Consider the following 26111-nt stretch of genomic DNA (forward strand, 5'->3'; position numbering starts at 1 on the left):
CTGAGATTCAAAGAGATTGGACATTTATATGGATAACATATATCCAGAGTTACAGTAGTTGATGCTAACCAATTTTGGAAGGGGTGTTCACCCTCATGCTTCAAGGCTTAAGCCAATCTCTAACTATTAGAGGACACCTAACATAGGGGACCGAATATCCCAAATTTGTAGAATGCGGAGTATCTATCGTATCTTCCTCTGAAACTAGTGTAGTTTAGTGTCAGAGACAAAATACTACACTAGATGGCCCATAGGTCTGACCCAGTCTGACAATTCCTGTGTTCCTATGACTCATTCACACACTCAAGAAAGAGATCTTGGAGTCATTGTGGCTAGTTCTCTGAAAACATCCACTCAGTCAAAAAAGCGAATGGAATGTTGGGAATCATTACGAAAGGGATAGAAAATAAGACAGAAAATATATTGCCACTATATAAATCCACGGTATGCCCACATCTTGAATACTGTGTACCAGGGACATGGAACAGCTGCCATACGAGGAGAGATTAATAAGACTGGGATATTTCAACTTGGAAAAGAGACGACTAAGGGGGGATATGATAGAGGTCTATAAAATCATGACTGGTGTGGAGAAAGTAAATAAAGAAGTGTTCTTTACTCCTCATAACACAAGAACTAGAGGTCACCAAATGAAATTAATAGGTAGCAGGTTTAAAACAAAAGGAAGTATTTTTTCACACAACACATGGTCAATCTGTGGAACTCCTTGCCAGAGGATGATGTGAAGGCCAAGACTAGAACAGGGTTCAAAAAAGAACTAGATAAGTTCATGGAGGATAGGTCCATCAATGGCTATTAGCCAGGATGGGCAGGGATGGTGTCCCTAGTCTCTGTTTGCCAGAAGCTGGGAATAAGCGATGGGATGGATCACTTAATGACCACCTGTTCTATTCATTCCCTCTGGGGCACCTAGCATTGGCCACTGTTGGAAGACAGGATACTGGGCTAGATGGACCTTTGGTCTGACCCAGTATGGCCATTCTTATGTTCATTCTCTCCCCCTCTGACTAGTTGTTCATTTGTACACTTGTTTCTGATTCACTCATGCAGCTGGACACTGATTCTCTGATTCACCCAGGCATTTGTTTAGACATTAATTCTTTCCAGTTTGCACCCATTTCTGCTTTTTGCGCGACCACTTGGTAGCAGTTCATTGTGAAGCCAGCAGCTGCTGAGGCTATGCTCTGCCATGCTGTCTTGGCTGAGGATTCACTGACTGCACTCCATGTCCTGCATGGCACTGACTGCAGCTGCTCCTGTGGCAAGGGTGCTATCCAGGGCCGGCTCCAGGCACCAGCGCAGCAAGCAGGTGCTTGGGGTGGCCAACGGAAAGGGGCGGCACGCCCTGCTCTTCGGCAGCGGGTCCCTCTGTTTCTCTCGGAAGGAAGGACCTGCTGCCAAAGAATGAAGGGGCGGCGGTCGAGCTGCCGCCGAAGTGCCGCCAATCGTGGCTTTTTTTTTTTTTGGCCGCTTGGGGCGGCAAAAACGCTGAAGCCGGCCCTGGTGCTACCCTATGCAGGCTCTGGGCTAGTGTCATATGCACACATGGTACATGGATCATCTAGGAAACAGAGGCTCAATTTAGCTCATTGGGGCAGGGAATGTCTTCTATGTAAAAGACCACTGCTCATCCCTGTGTGAAGAGCTCAGTCCTTATCCTAGCACCAGTTCCCACCTTCTTTTCAGATCCTTCTGAAAACACAGTTCTTTCCCAAGGCTCCCAAATGTCACAATCTCATGCCATTGCTACATCACCTCACCACATTTCTGAGGTTATCTCTATGCTTAGAGTCCTAGTATCTGTGTGCTCTTGGCAGCTCAGGCAGGGGAACCAGGTCTCTGTATATTGTACAGGGCCAAGCATATTCTCAACAACTAACAAATAGTAAGGGTGCTATCTACATCATTAATAGTTATCTGGAGCCAATGGGGCTGCTTGTAAAAACTGTTATTTTTACAATGATTTATTACTTATAACAAATACATTTGCCATTAACCGGGTCAAATCTACCAAAATGTCTTAAAATTCACTCTTTTATTCCATACCCAATTCACTCTGTTGCAGGACAGTATCTTGAACCTGAAGTGGCACAGACAGGCTGATCTAGTAGATCGTGTCTATGTCTAAATTCATTCCATAGTCAACAGTTACAAACTACTCCTGAGGTTTTCGATGACAAAGTTACTCTGCAGTCATGGATGAGTGGCAAGTCTCCATCTCTTGATTTTTCAGGCTAAAGGAAGTATTCTATTGCTTTTGTAGGGTGATGTTGATGTTAAAATACTATAAATACTTGGGCCTGAATGGGCAGAGATTGGTTGAGCCACTAGAAAGGGAGGAAGCAACTAATCTCAAGATATGATGGGAGAATGATAGCATAAATGGTCCTGCAATTCCTAACAGGGTTGGAAATGGAGTAGTTTTTGTGAGTGTTGCTCATTTAGTCCCTCTTGGAGCGGCGCAGTACAGCTGCCGCCGAAGTGCCGCCGATCACGGCTTTATCTTTTTTCTCCTTTTCTTCTTTTCCTTTGCCGCTTGGGGCAGCAAAAAAGCTGGAGCCGGCCCTGTGTGTGTGTTGTTCTTTTGAAGCTTGTTTGTGATTAAAAGGGGGCAGAACAAGTTGGTGTTAAGAAATGGGCATTTTACAGCAGAAAGTGTTATTGGGAAGTGTGTGTGACAGTGTGTTGCATGTTTGCTTCTGTGAACTCTGAGAAACCTCTACAGGGAACTGGGGGTGAGGAGGAATAATAGCATCGTTGCCTATGATTGCTTGGCTTTCCAGCAGAAACATTTTCAGAAATGGTCACACAACAGAGCAGTTCAGAAAAAAGGAAAAAGCGTTGGGAACAAGGGGAGTGGGAGGAGGATAGAACGGTGCACTTCCAACAGTGTTTTCATATGCGTGTATGTGTCACAGATGAATATTCTTTGTGTTACTTGAATGTTTTTAGATTATGATTTCAGAAAAGCAAATTGTGGGGAGTTAAGACATCAAATCTAGCATGTAAGGTGCAGTAGTAGGCAGGATTAAAAACCACCATGATGGGATAAGGCTTAGGACACCATAATTAAGGTATAACAGACTATGGTACAAATCCTCTGAAAAAGAAACATTCAAGGAACAAGAAGTGGCCAGTTTGGCTTCATGAAAGATTGACTCTAAGAACCAAATTTTTTAAATAGTGAGTCAGGGCTGCAGGGAAAAGATAAGCACTGCAAAAAAATGGTACCTTTTTAATTATAAGGGGAATAAGAACAGCTTCTACAAATATTAAAGAGAATGAAGCTCAATTAGTAAAGGGGGAGGATGAAATTATTGGAAACTCAATAATGGCTGATACTGAAACGCAACTTAAAAAGGAGCAGTTAACAATACACAAAATATAAAGAAGTTTGAAAAATTAGTAAGGCAGGTCCAGTAAAAATAACTATAAAGAGAAGAAAAGGGAATACTTGGTAAAATCACAGTTGTAAAAATCTGCCTGTCCAGATTATATATGTCCTAGGATAGCAAGGGGCAGAGGCGTAGCGAGCGCCCTCCGTACCCTCCGACCGGAGGGGGCCCCGCAAGGAAGGGGGCCCCTAAAAGTGGCAAAATAAATACCGCATTCCAGTTTCTGCATTGTAAGGGGCCCCGCCCGGACATATGTTCGGAGGGGGCCACCGTTCGGAGGGGGCCACGTTCTTTGTTGCTACGGCCCTGGCAAGGGGAATAGCCAGCGAATTTATTGCACCCTTGGCTGCTTTTGAAAAATCATGACTAACTAATGAGACACTGGAAGACTTAGAGCAAACGCTCTAAAGTAAGGGTAAATGGATACAGAAGTTAGAGGAAGTGGGAACAACTAGTAAGGAGACCAGGTTATGATTGTCCATGTCCTGATAACACAAATTTTAATGAGACTAGTTAGTTTCTATAATGATTTATACACATATATGCACATGTTCTGAAACTATATAGCCAAACCATTGTAGCACTTGAAATCACCAGGGTGGGGAGGAGAGGGGGCTCAGAAGGCATTTGAATGAGGGGAGAATGGTGGTCTCGCAGACTAGCTGAGGAAAGGTGTTCCATGTGTAGGGGTGACATGGAATACAGTACAGAGAGTTGTTTGGTGGGGAAGCAGCCATATGACATGTTAAGCAATAAGTAGCATGGTGTGTGTGTTGGGGGTGTGTGTTCTAAAAATTAAACCTTAGCATAAAATTGAATAGTAAAGCATTTGATACTGTCTCTTAAAATATCATTTCAAATGAATTCAGACTGGTTTGGCTAAGAACACTCAGGGGAATGAAAACCTATTTAAAAGGAAAAAAAGTAATGTGAAATGACAAAGGCCAGTATTGAACTGTGTGTTGGGGTACCACAAGGACTAACGTTAGGCCTATTCCTATATAATATCTTCAGTAAGGATTTGGAGGAGGAATTAAACAGCATGCTAATGAAATTCACAGATAATCCCAAACTGGGACAAGTTACAAATATTAATGAGGACAGTAAAAATATAAGTAGGGCATGAGGGCAGAAAATTTTAGGAGGTTCTGTCCTATCCAGACCAGTGAGGGGCTAGGTGCCTTCAATGCTCTCCTGCTGTGACTCACAGCCTGGACACCGATAGCCATTAGACAAGCGAGTACTAAGAGTCTGTGTGCTAAGCAGGCTGCTAGACTCAGGGAGCTGTTGTTACATCCCAGCCATACTGGTATCCACCAGCCTCGGTTACTACTATCCAAGTAACTTCAAACACATTTCCAGGCCTGAATTTTCCCCAAACCATGTGCCCTGAAATGTCCAATCCTTTCCTGGACCATTCAGAAGGTTTGTTTGCACCTTTAAAAAGTCAGTACCCAACAGCTTGCCACATTAACTGGCGTTAACAATCACTTCAATTCATATACAGCATATTAATAAGTTTATTAATAACAGGACATAGGGTAAGTCATGTCAAGTAAAAGAAATAAAGGTAGAGAAGATTACAAGCAAATAAAAGCAAAAAACATGCTTCTAAAAGTCTAAAACAATCTAGCAAAGTACAGCCTTTGTTTAAGATGGTTTCATTCACCAATCACTCTTGGTCCAGCATGGCTGACTGTCTCTCAGTCAGGATCTTCCACAGATGCACAGGGTGCTGGTTCCCCTTATCTTCATAGGTGAAAGATAACTTGGGTTCTTTGCTCCTTTCTTTTATAGTTCCGTGAACTTTTGAAATGGATTCTTCTGAAAGTTGCCCCCCCAAAATAAAGTTTATTCAAGTTCAACATGGAGTTTGGTGGTGAAGGAAGTTCCATGCTGGTTTCTTCCCCTGCTGGTATTTGCTAAAATGCAAATTGATCTGTTCCTGCCCTCTCTGATGCAAATAAATGGCCACTTGACATGTCATTGCTAATCAACTGTGGTTACATCTGCTGGAGGTGTCAGCTTGTCCTTTGCCTGAGAGGAACCTGTTTACCCTGCCTGACTTGCCTGCTAAACATATTTAGTTTCACATTTCCTTCATATTTGTATGTCCCTTGGGCATTTACCATACATATACCACACAAGAATATTAATGATCAGTATGCTATTAGTTTTCCAATGATACCTTACATGATATGTATCAGATTCAGTTTATGACAATCAATTGGAACTGAAACTCGCTAACAGCAGTGATCCCCTGGCCCTCTTGCATGGGGATACATACAGATAGGGTCACAGGCTCCCCTTGGATGAATGCAGCTAATACACTGGACGGGGGCGGGGGGGGGGGAGGAATGATTCAAAATACATATTTCAATGAGAGGGAAAAACATGGAAAGCAATACTGATGAGAGGAGCTAGGGGAGATAGTGACAGATAATTAGATCTGAGTTTGCAATGTGATATGGTTGCAAAAAAGCCCCAATTTTGGGCCATATACATAATCATCCTGTCATGAAGCAGGGAGGTGACCTTCTTTATACAGGTCTAGTGTGACCGACCACACCTGGTATACTGCATTCAGATCTGGTCACCACATGATCGAATACTCCACAAACTGCAGGGAGTTCAGAGAAGAGCAAGCTTCCTGAGGCATGAAAGAAGGCTGACTCCCACTTCCAACTGGCCAATATTGCCAGTCCCCATTGTCCATTTCTTATCTTTTCAAACAAGCATCTTCATGCTTTCTCCGGTTCTGCCCCTCACGCTTGGGAGGAGCTACCTGTAAACACTGCAAAGCTACCGCATTATCCCCCTCCAAATCCCTCAAAACTTCTGTTTGCCATGCTGGCTACAAAAACACTTGACAATGAATACTCCTGCCTAGCATGCTAACCAATATTGTCTCACTGTTTCCTTGTACTCCTACATCTGTCTGTATCCTTCTGTTGCCTTCTGTTTTATACTTAGATTGTAAACGCTCTGGGCCAAGGCCTATCTTTTTGTTCTGTTTGTACAGCACCTAGCATAATGGGGGTCCTGCTACATCACTAAGGCATGGTGGTAATACAAATAAATAATGTGTGAAAAGAATGAGCCCAATTCAGATGGACCTCAATTCCAGGATTTATTTAATACATATCCCTTCCCTATACAACTTTGTTCCTTGTGTTCATCTACAATACTGAAAAGCCACTGAGCATGGTTCAAACTATGAGAGCTTTATTGGGCTGTGGTTTGATCGAGACAGGACGGGGATCACAGAGTAAATGGGAATGTTCAGCAACCAATGTGAGTGTGGAAAGACCTGGAGAATGGGGCCAGGATATGAAAGGGAAGGGAAAGAACTAGGAAAAAGTGTATAAAGACAAAGAGAGAGTTTATCACAGCAGTTTTTCCCCCCAGAGATCTTTGTGCCCTTCAGTTACTATGATGCTGGGTTACAGCAGAAAAACATGCTTTGCAGTTAGACGGACACCCCACCACTGTTAAATACACAGCTGGCGCTTAGTGTCTTGGGTTCTCGGCTGGTGTACTGCTGTCTGATTTGTTACCGAGAAACAAGGCATAGGATGTTCTGGCTTGCAAGGTGCATAGAATGAGGGCAAAGGGGCTCAGCGTGGTGGCGAGGGCTATTTCCAGTGCATCACTGGCAGCAGTGTTTGGAATTTTGTTCTTCACACAAGAACTGTGGGGGTCCCACAGCTGGAAGTTTCCCAAGCAGGATGAAATATATATTGTGTGTATGTGAATGACAGGCCCAGTTAGAACTCCTCTGAGGCCACAAAAACTTGGACTTCAAAGACTTGTTTCCTCCACTTCTCTTTTATTTCAGGTTATTTTTTATTAGAACCTTTAAATTCAGTACAGAAAAGTCGATAAAAGCCAGTTCAGAACATGTCAAATGAAAACTAGTTTCAGCAACAGCACAATCACCTGACCAACATTTACAACTCAGGGAAACTCTCATACAGACAAATGCTCTTGCCCTCATAGGCTCTACAACAATAACATGATGTCCCAGTCCTGCCTAATGTTAGCACTTGGAATACAGGAAGAAGCATTGGATATTGGAAATGGGTGGCTCAGACAATCCTGGTCTAGCAGGGAGGAGCATTGTAATGCACCAACACAGAAGGGGAAAGGATTTGATGGTGAGCTGTGTTTATAATGTACATTTTATAAGAATAAAATTTAAAGGAGTTAGTCTCCCAAAGGCCACAAAAAGTGGGTTTAAAAGGGTTCAGATAACAGCTGTTTCTTTTTCAGTAGGGATAGAATATATTTTGCCATGAAACAATCCCACTTGTTTCCAGTGGGACGACTGGAAATGAAACACAGCTCTTTATTGCGTGGATATTCCAGGGATCTACTCCACTCAGGTCCTGCTTGGCCCCAGAAGGCTACCAAAACTAGTCAAATTCTGCCCTCAAATATGCACATGTGGCTCCTACAGAGGTCAATGAGAATTTCAGGAGCTCAGTACAATTAAAAAAATGTTAGACAATTATATGAATAATGAGAATAATAAGCCAATTGATGGGAATAGGAAGAAACTTCCCCTACTGGCTGCTGCTTGCTACAGATGTTTCTGGCCCCTTCCTCTGAAGCAGCTGGTACTGGCCACTGTCAGAGACAGGATACTGGTCTAGCAGGAGCCCTGATCTTATCGGCGCCTTGGATGTTCTCGTGCATGTATGTATCTGAGGACAGAATTGGGTTGAGTGAATTCAGTCCTGATGTGCTGATTTTCTAGCACAGACTATATTTTTTGGTGGTTTTGATTCAGATGCCATAGAAAGTTTCCTTCTCACAGCCAGATGGAGCATGTTGGGAAGAGTGCTGGGCCATCTGGCAGAAGTGCAGAGCTTGGGAATAAAATGAGAGTGCCAGATTTAAACCAAAGGGGAAGCAGCACAATGAATGGGGAATATTTCCACAGAAACTGGGGGTACTTTTCTTCCCAGATGTCAGGGTTGGATTTATAGCTCAACCACAACTGAACTATAAACAGGATTGCTCAGTCTAGCCACAGAAATGCCGAGGAAGGGTCTAATTAGTTATTGCAAAGCACTACAGAAGAATACTAATAATTATTATAAGGGGCAGAGAGAATAGTAATTTCACCTTCTGTTGCTAGTAACCACTGGATAAGAGTAAAATGTCCTTCAAATGCTAATACAGGATAGAGGAAACTGTTACTAATGCAGTAATATACTGTCTACAAAACAACAGCATGAAATGGCGAGATGGGAAGGCCACACTGTTAAAGGCACTGATAGACATTTTAAATATGCTGCTTCCTGGCCTGATGCACAATCATAATCCAGAGAATTAAACCAATAACTGGTATCATTATGTTCCTGATCTTCAGTACAAAGTGCATCCAATATTCCTGCATAGCACTGGAACCCAGAGTACACATAACTGTTACGTATATAAATATGAACACACTGTATAGAAAAAAAAAACTATTTCATTAGAAAGCAAGGTGATTCAAGTCTGAATTTATTGAAATATATTTTCTTACTGGCACTCTTCTCTGTTTCTAAAAGGCACTTCGAGGTAAACAAGCAAGAAAGGTTTCTGCAAGCACCAGTCCTTGTACTGGTGCATCTCAAAAGCAGAAGTGGGCATCTCCAGACTGACTCCATGTTGCTGTAAGTGAAAAAGGAAGCAAACTCTGGCTATTTATTACTGTTCTGGTGCCAAACAAGATTCAGTGATTTTTTTTAAAAATGGCAAGGGTGTTTGTGTGTGTTTAAAAAAAATACTCATTCCAGAGTGTGGGTGAGAGAGATGGATCTGCCTGTACGGCAAATGCCCTCCCGCATGGGATGCAGTGAGCATTACAGTTATCTGTACTATCCAGACCATGAGACCCGATAAGGCCAGCAATGTACAGACTGGCCTTTCACAAAGGAACAGTGCCAATAAGGTTAGGTCTTAGTTAATAAAAGATCAATAATGCCATCATGTCTGTCTAATGTGTTATTTACAGCCTGCTGGTCTGCAAAGACCTTTTCATTTGACCGGCAAAGGCTAAGACAACTGCTTCTGTATAGCTATGTCTATTTTTTGCCAGCCTTCTCTTTATAGGGTATTTCCCAGCTCCACATAACTGCCACAGGGCTCTATGCCTTGTCTCGAGACTCATACGCTCTCCTAAAAGTGAACTATTTTGTCAGGCCCTGAAGTTCTGGCCATAGGCTCGTGCAGTACCCTCCTCAGTCCCTACCTTTACACAAGGTGTTTCCACAGGACTCTCCTCCAGTGAGGTCACTGCAGAAGGATGCAAACCTAGCTCTCTTCCTTGGAGCCAGCTACACTGTCTCCATGTTGGCTTGGGGAGCCTGAGGCTAAGCCCAGAAATTCCTGGCATGGCAGTATGGTGCATGCCCAGCTGCTTTACTTTTAGTGGAACACAGCTGCCTTAGGATATCAATGGCCATTCAAATGCTGCTCATGAGAAATCACAAATGGCAAATGTAAAGGGCAGGCAGGTCTGACACTCAAATATTATTAAATGAATTGTAGAAAAGGTATAACACTAGAATGATTTCCACAACCAAAATAAGCTTGAGGTGGTATAAATATGAGGTTCCTTGGGACTGTGAGGGCAGCACACTCTGGGGTACATGTATTACATACAAACACATGCACTTAGGTTCATGCAGTGCTTGAATTAATGCTCTGATATAGCAAATATTTCTTGAAGTCCTATATCCTTCCAGTATGTTTCAATGGAGCAAAGACTCTATTATAGTGAATGCACCATATTGTTGGAGAGCAGGGATCAATTCATTCAGATATCAGTTGAGACGAGCCCTTCTCTATTATACTTACTCTCTAATTTGGAACCCAGGAAAACCAAATCACAATTGCATTAGAAAGCTGGATAGGATAGACAGAGAGGCAGGGTTGCTACATGAGTTCATGCACATCTCTAGCACAGCCCCCTTTCTGAAACATTTGGGGGAGGGGGGGAGAAGAGGGGGAAGAGACTGCTTTCCCAAATGAAATGAGCCAAAAATATAAAACTCTTAGTCTCTCATGTACTTTATTTTCCCGTTATGGAGAGAATACTTCCAGGCTGTTGAATGTTTTAAAAGGAACATTCTATTGTGAATAAATAAGAAAAATAAAAATATGGAAGCAAGCTATGTAAACTCAAGCCCTGAGGTATTTCAAGGATACAGTGTAATTCTTACATCTCTTACCCGCAAAGCATAACTGCGAATAAGAAAATGACTCTTTATGACTGTAAAAATGTCCTGCCTTTACTTCCTGCCCTTATACCCAAAGGAGAGGGCGAGAGATTTGAGGTAAAAGCCCTGCTGAAGTGGTGATAGTCGCAGTAGTTCAGAGCAGAGGCAGAAATGAAGGTATTAAAGTGCCACTTTTGTTTCTCCCTAACAGTCTTCACGATTTATGTGTCTCCTATAGCACAGCTCGCCAAAGCCTTTGGCCACAAGATCTCCCACAACTTTGCTGCTTTTCTGGATAAAGGCTCCAATCCTGCACTAGCCTCTGTGCTGTGTGGAGTTCTGCTGGGGTCAATTGGCCTTTGTACAGGTATATGTCCATGCTAGCTGCTCCCAGCGTGGGACTGTCAGCTTCAACTCTCTTCCGCCCTTTCTCTTGAAATCTCCGCTTTAAAAATTAATCGGATTTTAGAGACTTTTCAAACTCATACCTGTGATTTTGTCACACAGACTGGGTTGGGAAGCCAAGGCACACTTTATCCTGGTATAACTGACTCTGCATTACCCATCGGCCTCCCATCTCTCTCTTAACCCTCCCATTTTTGTCTGGTCCTAGGACTCCCCAAGAAGCCGCCTTTGTTCAGATGTAGGGCCCAATCCTACCAACACTCCTGCATGTGACACTGAAGTCAACAGGACTACTCACATGGAGTATATACTTCCAGGAACAGGCCCTTAGATATCAGCTCATTTGAATAAATCCAATTTATTAATTGTATTTCCTTTTAATTTTGGGGAGATTGGATAAAACTACATTAAAGGTTTTATTTTAAAAATGGCAGTTGCTCCTACACTGATTATTAGCCAACGGGGTTCACTATGAAAGGGTTTCAACCTGGATATATGCCAGGGCTGTATGCACACTCTCACAGAGTGGGGAAAGTGCAGGAATGTGCATGCAAGCACGTGCCCGCACAACATATGTCATATGCATGCATTCACCCACACAATGTACTATATATACACAGATATCTGTACTTGTGCACTCTTGCAGATCCGTATGTGGAGACAGGCAGGTGCTTACCCAATGTATATAGATGCGCAGGCACTCAGCCGTATATATGCAAAAATATTTAAAAACAATTTAATTTTAGGTACCACCTTTGCCTTTTCATTTTAAGAAAGTACATTTTAAACCCTCATTTTACTCATTTCAGTTTTCTGACTTAAAAGTTTGAACACAATTAATGCAAGTCACACTCACCAAATGGGGCCTTTTCCTCTCAGTTGGTTAAAACACTAATCAAAAATATATTACAATTATTAAACTCAGAGAATGCATCTTGTAAAGTTTAGTCTGGAAGTCCCGGAGCATAGAAATGGTGCAGTGAGTTTTAGAGCATGTCTCTTGTATTGCGGATAGCACAGCAGAGAACCATGCTGAATATCATGCCAAAGATCTAAAAGAGAAGGAATGTGATTTAGAGATTTCCATGAGATGCCCCCTCTTACAAAAGTAGGCGTAGTTATAAAACTGTCATTTCAGAACAATCTAATGATCTTCACAGAGGGGTAGCGGGCACAGATGACTGTTCCTCTCTACAAGTCTCAGGAAAGAAGACAGTTAACATGCAAGAGACATCACCATTACTCAGAGCTAAGATGATACGACCATAGCAGTGCCATAGATGTTTTAAATGCTCTGCAAGCATAATCCCCTTCCCAAATATCACTGGGGAGATCATTAATACTATTAATGATACGTCGTCTGCACTGACACAAGATCAGCACTATCACTGGTATCAAATCCAGCACTGCAACAGAGGACTTGAATTTCAGTCTAGCACAGAAACGTGGTTATAGGAGGTCTCTGTTCATGGAGTATCATGTGTACTTCTGAATAAGAGCAGAGCGGAGCTCTGGGTGTAAAGACAGGCTAACGTATGGGATTGCTGCAGGATACTGTGGGTTTAGAGAGAAACCTAAACTCTTAATAATTACTGTACATGAGGCAAGTTTATAAATCGCATGCAAGTAGAATCCATAGTCTTAAAGCACAGGAAACTGCAGCGGAAGGTTAAAATGGAATCCAATGGAAGGTGCTAGAGTCTCTAGTAATTCCTCCTAGTCACAGTTTTTACCTCCAGAACAGAGTTTACAGGCAATAAGCAAAAACTTCATCCATGGTCATGAGAAACAGGCAAGCTATACCATTGAATCCCTCCCCCAGGAACAAAGGGCGACAGCTGGCCAGTCTTACCACATGGGAGGAACGGACTAGCACTTGCTTCTCCTTCCAGCCCAGATACCTGAGAGTTGTCAAGTTAATGCAGGACCCCAAGTGCGTGGCATCTGACATCCTCTCTTACCGTATCTGTGCCCATCTCAATGGGAAGTTATGAAGATTAGATCCCTGTATGCAGTGTACACACACTCTTAGGCACTGAACAGCCTGGTTATTGAGACCCTGTCCCATCTGGATTGCTTTGCCATATTTTCCATGCATGCCATTATATTTTACAAAAGTCACATTTCAGGTTGCCTGTGGCTAACTGGATGTTATGACCGCCCCGTATTTCTGAGAATGTTTAAACCCCCCTGCCTCTCTCCATCCCCACAGGTCAGGTGTAGTGACCATATTACTATGCTCTTTAGTTTGAAATATATGAACCCTCCCTCCACATCTGAACTCAGTGAGCTTTGGAAAGTCCAGGTAACTCCATTAACTTCCTCCTCCAGAGAGCAGGTGGGAGTGTAATTCCTCAGAAATCTGGTTTCATCCTGTGTCTTCAGGCTGTCATTGGCTGCTGAATCTGGAGCAGATCGCAGCAGATGCAGGCTGGAAAATGCTTTAATCTCCAAGCCTGTCAGTTTGATGGGTCTTCCTGCTGGATTCATGCACTACTGTGACATCTAGTGGCCACACAGCTCAATTATGAACTCGCAGATTTTTGGAAATGGCAAAGCAGACTTTGCAAGAGAAGATGGAGTTTAAAACAAATGAAGTGAGAAGCTTTGGGGATACGATTAGATGAATCAGTCACTGACAACATGGTGTTGTTTAATCTGGATACCTAGCAGTTAGAAGAGGGATATATCCTGAAGCCACCTGCTTAGTTTAAATTCAGTTCTGTTAAAGCAATGGGCAGAGGAATGAGGACGTGCTGATTTCTAGCTTCCAGGTAAGCCATGAACATCTATCACAATATCACAGGTTTTCCTTCACCAGATTGTTAGTGTGCGTGACCTGGGAAAATCAGTTCCTTACAAGCAACTGCTTAAATCACACATCTTCCTTCATGTTCAGATCCGTTATGAGTGTACAGCTTGGATCCAAATATTTAGGGACAAACACCAGTGCCAACAATGGGTTGGAATGGGTGAAAGCTTAGGATAGCTGGTTGCTTTTCAGTACACTCAGCCTTTTTGGCTGAAGTTATTAATTTATATTTATTTACAACAGTAACAAAGTGGAATTTCTCCTAGATAGTCTGTATTCACTCTATGGGGACGAAAAATAAACTAGTAAAACTGGGACTCTCCAAAATGTATGTGGAGAGTAGAGTGACTCTCAGAGAAAAGACTCATTGAAAGTGTCAGGGAAAGTTGGTATCATATGGAAATCTCCCCAGAAGCTACTGCAGAGCATCTCCCAGGAAATATGGACTCAGGGGAGGGTGCAGGGATTTCATATAGACAGAAAAGACAATGATATGACGTATTTACTCACTGTGATGCCAGCAATTCCAATTCCAACGATTCCAACTAACTGCAGATTAGAGTTAATTAAATTCTGGATTTCATCCAGGCAGTTCTATTAAAAACAGAATGAAAGTTCCACTTAGCTCCTAGATAAATATTTCTAGATAATTTCCCTGAACCTCTGCCTTCATGTACATGGAGAAAGGCTAACACAGTGACCTGTCTGCTAACCTGCCTCTCTATGCCTTGTGCCCTCCTGGACATTTCTTGCTACTAGGTAGCTTACTCTCCCCTCATCTGAGCCATCAATAGGCTTTACACTGCCAGGAATCATCTCCTTTGTTGTCCTCACCATACTCCTTTGTATACCCAGGTGCCATCTCAACGGCATTCACATGTGGGTTTTTCATTAATAGCTTCCCCAGAAGTTAAAGCCAGCTATGTGTCCGGATACACTAAATCAGGGGAATATGGCCTTTTGGGATAATGATGCAACTGCAGGCAGGTGCCACAAAAAACTAGAAATGAGAGTGTTTCCCTCATTTTAATTGGCCACATTCCTAGCCAGGGTCCTCTGAGCATGGTGAAGACAGGCACATGCCATAATTCAACCTTCACCAGGCCTTTCATTCAGACTCCTAGACACCAACATCTAAGTGCCCCTGCTCTTCAGACTCGGTGACATTACTGCCACAGCTACCTGGGGAGGTGGTAGGGAGGCTGCAGACAACAAGAGCAGGGGGTGTTCACATTTCTGACCCCTCACTCTCCTCTGCCTCCATGCCGTTCAGCTGCACAGAGCTTCCCATGGCCGAGAGGGTGCTGGAGCCTATTCAAGGCAGATAGCAGCTCTGACTTTCCTGAAATATGATTCTACTTATACATTTCTCCAATTTCATCTTAAATAACTCGGATATGGACAAAGGGTATTTGAATCATCTGAAGCCTGCTGATCTGACTGTGGACATAGTCTCTCCCCAGCTAGGTCCTCTGGGCTATAAACCTCAGTCAGTCCCAGTGTCATCATTAGTGCTATTTTTGCTCCTTGTGTGTCAGAGAAACTTCTGTTTCAAACTGACATATCTGTGGTGAAAGGTAATTAAAACAATCAGCGCAGAAGACACTTACCTTGGGCATCTGGATGCCCTCTGGACAGGTGGGCTTCACCTGAATCTCACTTTCTTTACCACAGCACTGAAGCTAAGCAGTTGAGAGAGAGAGAGAGAGAGAGAGAGAAAGTCAAAAAAGGGAGAAACTACAGGCTAGTTTCCTACTGAGACTCTGCATTCAATGGCAGCAAGTGGGCCAGTAACTAAAAGGAAAGACTAGAGACAGGGGCACAAATTTATCCCTCTTTGGTAACTCCACTCCCTTGAGTAGATTTTCATGTACATTGAATGTGGCCCAAATTCTCAAAATTCCTTTAATTTCAAATTTCTGAATTCTCAATGGACAAGTAAATACCAACATCCAGAAACACGTACATAAAAAAAGGCTCCCGGAAGGGACTTTATGGCCCAGTTCAGATAGTCTGACAAACAGACCAGACTGTTCAAGGCAATACAAATCTCTGCCATGGAGGGCCCAGCAGTTTCTAAATCCCTTTACCCAGGAAAACACAAATAGTTCAAGCAGCATGTGTAGAAATGTGGGCACCATGCTGAAGCTGCAGCAGAATACGCTAGAATCTTTATTACAGACAGAATATGCTGTTGGGTTTGTGGCCAGTGATAAATCAGCAGAATGTTTCAGTGGGTTTGTTTTTCCCGTTGACACATCTCTGAGAAAATGCTTGGAATTCCTCTTTGGGTCATAATTAACAGGCATGGGAGAAGGACAAGAGGTTCAGAGGTTGTGAAATGTTAGTTATGAAGAATGCTGGAATGATATAACAGTGACAAAAGAAAGGGTTTGATCTCTATGGGAGGCAGCATGGCTTGACGAAATGAACACAGACTTGGGCGCAAGTAGGACTCTAAGTTCTGATCTTGGCTTGGTCGCTGACTTGCTGTGTGGCCTGGGACAAGTCTCTCATTCTGTGCTTCAGGTTCCCTGGCTGTACAATGGGAATGATGACAGGACCTACCTTTAATACTGTTTACATCACAGTAGGGCGTGGGGGCCCTGGGCAGGACGTTGTGCTAGGCACTATACAGACAGAGGTGAACTCAGTCCCCACCATGACGGGTTTACGAACTCTCACAAGGGAGTAATTAGTTAGTGTCTGTACAGCTACTGTTCAGCTAAGTTTCAGGGACACTCACAAACTCATTCAGTTCTTGAGCAAGGGACATGAGGGCTAACTGTCCCAGGTGTCTGACAGAGAGAGGTGACGATGCATCGCGTGGGAAAAAGGCTTCTTTGTTGAGCTGGAGTGGACCCTGCTGGAGAAGCCAAAGCTGGTTGTTGTAGATTCTTTTGCGGATTGTTTTCTAGTTGGGCAAATGACACCTCGAGTGCACTGGGGACCAGATCTGCCCAGGACTCAGGCGAACGGAGTCCACTGCCCTCGGATTATTCTTAAGCCTGTGCCCTGTTGTGTGTTACTGGAGTTACTCAGCACTATGGCTATAAGGAACAGGATGGATGGGGAAGGGCATGTGTAATGTTGTGCTGGAGGAAACACATTGATAAACTGAAGTACAAGAGAAATCACTGGCACTGCACACCTGGTTGTGGCCTCTTCATTTCTATGGTAACAAATGTCATTGTCCAGATCCCTGGTGATGACATTATTAATTCACCATTAGTTTCTCTAGGGAGAACTTGGCCCAAACACAGCTTCAGAAACCGACGGGGAACATTCCTTGCTTTGGGGGGCAGGAGGCCACAGTATTGTCACGACAGGGTATTCTTTCCTCAAGTATGTGAATGAGGCATGGGGCCAGTTTGGCCTTAAGGCTTGTCCACGCATGACAGTTAGCAACAGTTAATCCTAATTAACTCCCCATGTAGAAAATCCCTTTGATAGCTGGTGCTGAAGAGAGCCCTTTGGGGCTGATGCAGCCCTTTAAATGCAGTTTGATTCAGAAATTTCCTGCCCATTCTGATTTTTTCATATTTATATTTGCATATTTATAGATTTTAAAGCCACAAGGGATCATTATGGTCATCTAGTCTGACCTCCTGTATAAAGCAGCCCACAGAATTTCACTCAGAAATTGAAGGTCTAGCAGTTTTCACTTCCAGGGTTAGTACTTACCTGCGATTTGAGCCCAGGACTTCTGGCACCTAAAGCAAGCAGCATACACTTGAGCCACCAGGTCACCTTTAAACAAACCCCTCAATTCTACTCCCTTAGGGCGCAGACAGTGGGAAGCAGTCACCCTTCTGCAAACCCTGGCATTCGATTTTTGAAGGACGCCACCACTGTGAGCACTGTTTAAGCTCACATGGGTTACTCACAGCTGTGTGGAACTGAATGAGAGTTTTGTTGCTCTTCCCCATGTCCATCACATAGTCATCATAAGCTTCTTTATAGATGGTCTGGACCTCCTGTACTGCCTGCAGAAATCAGACAAGTCCAGTGACATACTGAATTGGAGACAACTCGGGGCCTAACAGATCCTACTCCAAATCCAATATAGATCCCTGGCTTCCCTCTCCAGCCCCTAGAGTCATGAGCGACTCCTCTACATTATTTTATCCCTAGCGATCTGGTGGATTGAAATAGTAATAGAGATGCTCTGGGAGAGCAGGCTCTTGGGGACTAATGAGAACTTGGGCAGAACCCTACAGCACTTGTTTACTATATGTCTGCCAGGCACTCAGAACCCAGGAGACGTTCACTAACAAGAGATGTTCATTGTTTTGATTATGTACAACTCCCCAGAGTGTCACCCACTCCCCTACAGCTCTCCAGGCAGTTCTGAAGTCGATGTTACTCTCACATACAGGGATTATTTATACCTTTGGATTTTCTGTTCATATGTGGGAGTGGAGACTATGTCCCATTCTGAAGCACAGCTTCTCAGGCTCATGACAACATGAGCTCTCTGTGTCTAGAGGGTCACAGAGTCCTCCTGTTTCTGTGGAATCCTTCCCTAAAATGTGGTCTTTACCTGAGCTCTTCAGATCAGTCAGCAGCAGGAATCCAAACCCAGTCCATAACATCAGAATCACCTTGCTACTCACCGCTTTTTTGCCTATAAATGCAAACACTCCAGCAGTGACTTCAGCAGCAAATATCACCAGCAAGCAGGCAAAAAACTGCAGAGGAGAAACAGAATCGGTACTAGTTTATTTTACATAAGGCCCTTTATACAAAACTATGCATCCCAAATCATTCCACAAGGCTCAATAACACACAACAGCAGAGGGAGGAGGGTGTTAGCAGGCAGAGGCAAGGGGGAAGGAGTGGTCTTTTCAGATTAGATTTTCAATGAGATAAAGGGCAGATGAGGTAGAAATAGACCCCAGGAGGTGGCTCCAGATGGTGGAAGTGACAGAGGAGGCAGTCCCAGGAGGCAGCAGCTGAGTCAAGCTAGCAAGGGGATAATTTCACACATGGAAGCTCTTGAATGGGACCTGCTGGAAATGTTGGGTTAATAAAGTAGCTGCTCATTATGAGGAGTAAAATCAAGTTACTGATCTCTGACCCACGAGCTGTTCCCACCAGTGATGAAATGGTGCACCCCTGAAGGAGATTTCTATCAGAATAACCTCCAGCAGAGAGATGGTCCATCAAGCCTGTTACTTACCGCTCCAAGCAGGCACTGAGACTCCCGCACTGCTCCACAGCACCCAAAAAATCCAACTGTCATCATCAACGCCCCTGCTCCCACGAGCACATACAGCCCTGTGGGGAAACCAGAACCCGTCAGTCTCAGAAGAGTTCAACCAGAACAGCCTTTCAGGCATTACATCACTTTTCTTGGCAGGAAGAAGCCTGTCATCCATTCTCAGTCCTGTGTTTGTGCCCCAGGGGACAGTCCCCTCTATCTCTACAGCTCCTCAGCAGGGCTGCTGTGTCCCCCAAAGGGAACCAGTCACCTCCTTAGATCTCCTAAGGAAGCTCCACAAAGGCCAGCATGAAAAGAGTTCCATCTGTCAGGTCTCCAGTATGGAAACCTGCGAAGTCCAGCAAGAATTCTACTGCCCCCAAGAGGGACTGTGTTTTATACATCACATCATATAGAATTGTCTTATAGCTAGTCACCACAGAACAAGGAGCAGGAAATACAATCCTCCAAAGTCAGCACTGCTCAGGATCACGTCTCCCTGGAGTGTACGTTCTCTGTGGAGGAGAAAGCCTGTGCCACACGGAATTCCTGTGACACTGAAGCACCTGTCCCGGCCTCTAATGGGACCCATCTCATAGAAACCTCCATAGCTTTTCTAAAGCTTATGGGCTTGGTTTTGCCAGCTGGCCCAGCGGGTGGTTGGGAAACACACTGGATTGCTGTGCAGGGGGTGAGTTTGGGAAGCCCCACGGAACCATGCTGCTGGGATGGCTGGGCACCGTGCTAACGACACTCTCAGTCTCCTCCAGAAGGGAAGGCACAGGCTCTATTGCATGGTACTGTCCATGGCAGCAGTATTTCAGCTTTGGAGGATACTGCTGGCTACTGGACCACGAGGTGTGGGGCCTATTGGAAAACTGATGCCTCAGGAGAAATGGAATGAGACCATCACATTACAACTCCTGTGGACAAAGACTGGCAATAAAAAGTCAACGTTCCCTAAGAAGCTGCTGAGGGTCAGCCACTGTGAATCCCAATGGTGAGCTCTCCTTTCACAGAGACGGGGCATCTCTCAGTAGGTCACTGGATACATGAGATGCTTCTCTATTTGGAGCATGGCTTCTTTCCTGTGGAATAAGTAGCAGGGACACTGGTGCTTCGTATGATAGTTAATGGATCTGGAGTGTGCCTAACACATGCCCTTATAGCATATTGATACACATGCCAAAATGTCAGACACCAAGAGCTGAGAGGGGCTCATGTTATCAGCATAAGGCCAGGGACTTTCTTCCACAGAAGCTGCCAGCACAAGCAGCATGTGTTATACTAGGCAGTGTCATAAAGGAAGAGAGACAAACCATGGTCAGATGGTCTGGTAAAGTGGTTATGTATGAAAGGGGCAAGCAGCCTAAAACTCACAGTCCAAGATTCTCATATGAACTGCAGGCAGCACCTCCTGCAGGGCCTGTTGCCTCCAGCCAGATTTCATACTGCCCTCGATTTCATCAGACACGGTCCGAGTGACCCTGCAGTAGCTGGTGGGAACACTGTGAATTGCCTCCACAGTCTGGCTGACTGTTCACAGCTAAGTGCTTCAGAGATAACTTGGGAGTCGTGGGTACTGTCCAGAAACTCTGGCTAACCTCTCTCTTGGACTTGTTCCCAGAAGAGCTTGGGGCCATCTGGCCAAAGGAGGTTTGCCTGTACAGAATTTGCATGGCATGAAGACTGATCAGAAACAGTGACAATCATAAAATGTAATGTATTAGTGGATACTGCAAGGTGTCTCAGGAGCAGGCTGGGGTGAGCCTGATCAGGTGGGAGAGGAGAGGGGAGACCACAGAAAGGCCCCTAGCGCTGAGGGACTTGGCACCTCCATACATTTAAAACTAGACTGGCCAAAGTACAGTACTATAGAAAATATTGTAGTGATCATTTCTGACCCACTCTGAGAGCTATTCAGCTTTTGCCACCTCCAGCATCTCTGTGCACTTCTAAGTGACATGAGGTCACTTGCATGGTTTTGTGTTCTAGACTTTATCTGGGGGAGAGGGAGACAGGTGGGGGCTGCCTCTTCCAGGCAGAGATCACATCTTATTTATATTTGTAAATTGTTTAATGATGAATGGATAATAATTCAGCCTGGCTGCAGGCTTTCAGTCAGAGCGCAAGGAGGGTGCGCATTACTCGATGGAATCTATGATGCCTTGTCCTCAGGTACAGCACTGACCACAAACAGGCCTGCTGTCCAGCACAGCACCCTGCTACTCCAGCCTTTGCCATCTTTGCATGGGGGCTGGGAACTCAGACATACTTAATGCATATCAAATGCTAAAATGAGCCTGCAGCACTTTCCATCCCACTAGCATGTGGGGGATGGGGATGCTAAGGTCGGTTGTCCCACTAGAGGGCACAGTCAGCCCTGCTTTCAGAGTCAACTGTACACTGTGCGTTTTCAGACTTTTACTATTTTCTAATGTTAAACATTTTATTTTTTAAAATTGACCCGAATCTTTATCATTCACATAGCTGCCAGCATTGAATACGCACTAGGCCCTGCGGCATCCAAATCTGCACAGAGACCCCACAGAAGGGTGTAGGAATAATTGAGAGGGAAATAATAGTTAAAACCTCTGCATTCCCCAGTGCATCGTGGCATCTCTCTTTTGGAGGACAAGTTCTTTGGGGCTCTCTCTGCATTTGTGCACAATATATTCAGCACAGAGGGATGCTAGGCAAAATAGCAGAGCTAGTCGAGAAATAGAAAATATTTCATCAAAAATTCTACAGAAAATAGTTACATGTTAACAAAAACTTTCATCCAGTCCCATAAGATATCATCATAATCTTATTACAATACTGACAGCCTCAGAACTGCAGTTTACTCAAACCATGGCAGAGTTCCTACCCGCTTGTCCAGTAGCAAGGGACGATCTCACTGCCATGCCACTGCTGTCATTAAAGTGCCACACTGGAGGGTCCAAAATCCCAATGGCTTTTCTGTCTCTCTCCCTCTGTAATACACCTCTACCCCGATATAACGCGGTCCTCGGGAGCCAAAAAAACTCACCGTGTTATAGGTGAGTCCGCATTACATCCGGGTAGAGAGAGGAACCGCTTTTACCGCTCCCCGCCCCAGCTTCCCCCCCTCCACCCCCGGCTTGCCATGCCAATCAGCTGTTTGGCCTGGCAAGCCTGGAAGGGGGGGGGGGGGAAGTGGAGCGGCGCGCTCAGGGGAGGAGGCGGAGATGAGCTGGAGCGGGGAGCGGTTCCTCTGCGCCCCCCCATTGCTTGCTGCGGCCCTCCCCGGCCCCCCCGCCCCAGCTTACCTCCGTTCCGTCTCCTCCCATGAGCGCGCCGCAGCTCCGCTTCCCCCCCTCCCTCCAAGGCTTGCCACGCCAATCAGCTGTTTCGCGCAGCAAGCCTGGAAGGGAGGAGAAGCGGAGCTGAGCGGCACGCTTGCGAAGATATTCGCAAGCGAAGACCCTAGCGAAGATATTCAATAACTGATGAAGGAGGAGGCAGAAGGTAACCTACAAAGCAAAGTCCAGGAAATTTGCATCACTATTTACACTGCACTCATCACCATGGGAGCTGAGTGCCCCCTCAGAAAATGGCAGACGTGACATTGGGCGACATGATGAAAGATGTTCTTGAGGCATGTCAGATAATATGATTTACCCTCCTCATCCTATGCATGGAGATGAACTCTGATTCAGACCCATGTACATCCCCACCTTAAACCCAGTCAAAAACAGTCAAAAACCTCTTGCAACGTGCATTTACAATGGCATGAATTATGCTAAGACTCTAGGTAAATAATAAGCTGCATGGTGCTAAGATGCTGGTAAATTCAGAATCTTTGAACTGCAAGCACGTTCAGGAAATCCAACTTCTCTGGTGTAACAGCTGGTGCAGCTGCTCCTCCATTAACATTTCAGTCATTACCACAAAAATAACCTGGTTACTAGCTTTTAGCAGGATTTATATTGCACCAATTCTTGATATTGATACACCTCTACCCCGATATAATGCGAATTCGGATATAATGCGGTAAAGCAGAGCTCCGGGGGACGGGGCTGCTTTACCTCGTTATATCCGAATTCATGTTACCGCAAGCGGTTCCTCTGCGCCCCCCCCCCCCATTACTTGCTGCGGCCCTCCCCAGGGCCCCCCACCCCGCCCCAGCTCACCTCCGTTCGCCTCCTCCCACGTGCGCACCGCAGCTCCGCTTCTCCTCCCTCCCAGGCTTGCCGCGCAAAACAGCTGATTGGCACGGCAAGCCTGGGAGGGAGGGGGGAGAAGCTGAGCTGCGGTGCGCACGTGGGAGGAGGCGAACGGAGGTGAGCTGGGGCGGGGTGGGGGGCCCTGGGGAGGGCCGCAGCAAGTAATGGGGGGGGGGGCGCAGAGGAACCGCTTGCGGTAACATGAATTCGGATATAACGAGGTAAAGCAGCCCCGTCCCCCGGAGCTCTGCTTTACCGCATTATATCCGAATTCGCATTATATCGGGGTAGAGGTGTATCAATATCAAGAATTGGTGCAATATAAATCCTGCTAAAAGCTAGTAACCAGGTTATTTTTGTGGTAATGACTGAAATGTTAATGGAGGAGCAGCTGCACCAGCTGTTACACCAGAGAAGTTGGATTTCCTGAACGTGCTTGCAGTTCAAAGATTCTGAATTTACCAGCATCTTAGCACCATGCAGCTTATTATTTACCTAGAGTCTTAGCATAATTCATGCCATTGTAAATGCACGTTGCAAGAGGTTTTTGACTGTTTTTGACTGGGTTTAAGGTGGGGATGTACATGGGTCTGAATCAGAGTTCATCTCCATGCATAGGATGAGGAGGGTAAATCATATTATCTGACATGCCTCAAGAACATCTTTCATCATGTCGCCCAATGTCACGTCTGCCATTTTCTGAGGGGGCACTCAGCTCCCATGGTGATGAGTGCAGTGTAAATAGTGATGCAAATTTCCTGGACTTTGCTTTGTAGGTTACCTTCTGCCTCCTCCTTCATCAGTTATTGAATATCTTCGCTAGGGTCTTTCCTATTTCCCTTCATGTTGCTTCTAGCTAGATCAGATGAGGTCCTTTGGGGCCTGGGGCTCTGACCACTTTGAAGAGTCCTAATTGCATTTGGATTTGCTCTTGCTTCAGTGGCAAAGGCTTTTAAGCATTTTACTCACATGACTCATAGCTAAACTGCTACCTCTCATCGGAGCTTCCCTTTTAAGGCGTGTTATAGGAAGTGCCTCTCACTGCACTCGCTAAATAAACCTGTCAGCTCCCGGAGTGGGCTGCCTGGTCTGGTGGCTGCAAGGGGCTGTGCCAATCAAGAAAAGCTACCTTCATACATCTCCCATTCAAGAGATCTCATCCCAGAACCCATCCCTGCTCTTTCAGGGATTGCTGATGCCTGACACACACTGCTGCCTCTAGCTGGAAAATATGAATAAGAGATTTTTAAAAAGCCAAAACTGAAATAGGTTTTAAATGTCTTCTTCAAACTCACATGCGCACAGACACCAAATCTTTCGTTACAGGATGGAGGAGTGGGTGGGGGGAGGTTCTGTGGCCTGCGATATGCAGGCAGTCAGACTAGATGATCACAATGGTCCTTTCTGGCCTTAAAGTCTAGGAGTCTAAAAACTGTCTGAAAACCAACTCGTTACCTGGTCCTTTCCTCTGAACAGGATGTGCCTTCCTATGACTAAGTGATGGAAATGGAGACAGAGATATGTCCCTGCACCAAACACAAAGAAGTATGAGGGCGAGGCCGCCTCAAGCTCAGAAATAGATTCCCACTAAAAAGCAAGGCAGAAGAACTCTGTGTGAAGTAGAAGGACAGCGGGAGAGTGTGGGAATGTGATAGCTGCTGCCACTGAATCAACTGGCAGTATGGGAAATAGCATTGTACAGACCCCATCCCCCTCACAACCCTGCGTAGAGACACAGGTTCGGACTCAGATCTTCTTTGATATAACCAGGAGTATCCCCTCTGAACTCAATGGAGTTAGGCCCATACAAGATCAATGAGGGATCCGTTCCAGTCATCCTAATACAATCACTAACATGGAGCCCTGGGTCATCAGTAACCTAAGCTCCAGAATCAGAGGCCTGTGTTAGGCTCATTCCCTTCAAAGAGGCTGGGAGGCATGGGGAACCACCTCCATCTTCAGCTCTTACTGCCAGGGCCGGATTAGGGTTATGAGGGGCCTAAAGCTAATGGGAGGGAAGGGCCTAAGTATGAACTACATATTGCAAAAAAAATTATGAAATCATCAAACATCTACATACATATTTACATATTATTTATTTATGTAAAATTAACAAATTTATTCTACTCTCACTACACTCAATTCTTCAAAAACAACCAATTTTTTCCCCTAGCTTTAGCTGAGGTAAAGTAATGAATGATGTCATCGTAATTCAAAGACCTGACGATTTCATTCTCAATGCTCAAGAGGGACAAAGCACTGAGATGCTCTTGAGTCATGGTGGATCGGAGGTCATTTTTGACCCTTGTTAGAAGAGAGAAGGAACATTCTCCACTACAGTTAGTAATCATTAGTGACAAATACAGCCGTAAAGCAGTTTCAACATTTGGGAAACATTCTGTCACATTGGATTCAGTGATAACTTGGTACATCCAAATAGATTTGCTTTTGCCATCTTTTCTCTCTATATCTGAGCGTGATGTGAATTCAACAAATTGAAGAAATTCTTTAGTAAAATCTACTGGGAGATCATCTGGGTAATTCTGACACAGACGTTTGATTCCTTCACTGACTTTGGAACTTCAAATGTTAGGCGAAAAATTTGTCAGTACACTAAAGGTTTTGTCAATATTTTTGTAAGCCTCGAGGCTCTAATGAACTCTTCAGTTTGTTGATGATTGTGATGAAGGTATTAACTCTGAAGGCCTCCTTGTCGCTGAATGAGTGGGCAGTTGCATCGTCACATGTCTTGTCTTTTGTGGTGTTTGACTGACTTATACTCATGGTTAGCAGTCCTTGCAGCCCCCTGAATTTCATACTCATCAAAACTATCCCGCATTTGTTGAAGAACAGTTCCAAGACTCCTCATTAGGTTTA

At 44.7% G+C, this 26111-nt stretch overlaps 1 protein-coding gene across 3 annotated transcripts in view; it reads right to left on the bottom strand.

Annotated features, from left to right (window-relative positions):
- Positions 1 to 11938: 11938 nt before the first annotated feature.
- Positions 11939 to 26111, bottom strand: part of TSPAN2 (tetraspanin 2) — a 44793-nt gene continuing 30620 nt past the window's right edge. The window contains exons 3-8 of one of the 3 annotated variants that reach the window (XM_065403827.1): positions 19027 to 19124; positions 18461 to 18535; positions 17732 to 17830; positions 15455 to 15526; positions 14355 to 14438; positions 11939 to 12084 (exon numbers count right to left, since the gene is read on the bottom strand). In XM_065403827.1, the coding sequence (XP_065259899.1) occupies positions 12019 to 12084; positions 14355 to 14438; positions 15455 to 15526; positions 17732 to 17830; positions 18461 to 18535; positions 19027 to 19124 (494 nt within the window). In that variant the 3' untranslated portion in view covers positions 11939 to 12018. The remainder of the gene's footprint in view (positions 12085 to 14354; positions 14439 to 15454; positions 15527 to 17731; positions 17831 to 18460; positions 18536 to 19026; positions 19125 to 26111) is intronic. The other 2 variants (XM_065403829.1, XM_065403830.1) reach the window with 2 other exon arrangements.

The sequence above is a fragment of the Emys orbicularis genome, chromosome 4 (genome assembly GCF_028017835.1).
Source record: "Emys orbicularis isolate rEmyOrb1 chromosome 4, rEmyOrb1.hap1, whole genome shotgun sequence".
Lineage (NCBI taxonomy): Eukaryota > Metazoa > Chordata > Testudines > Emydidae > Emys > Emys orbicularis.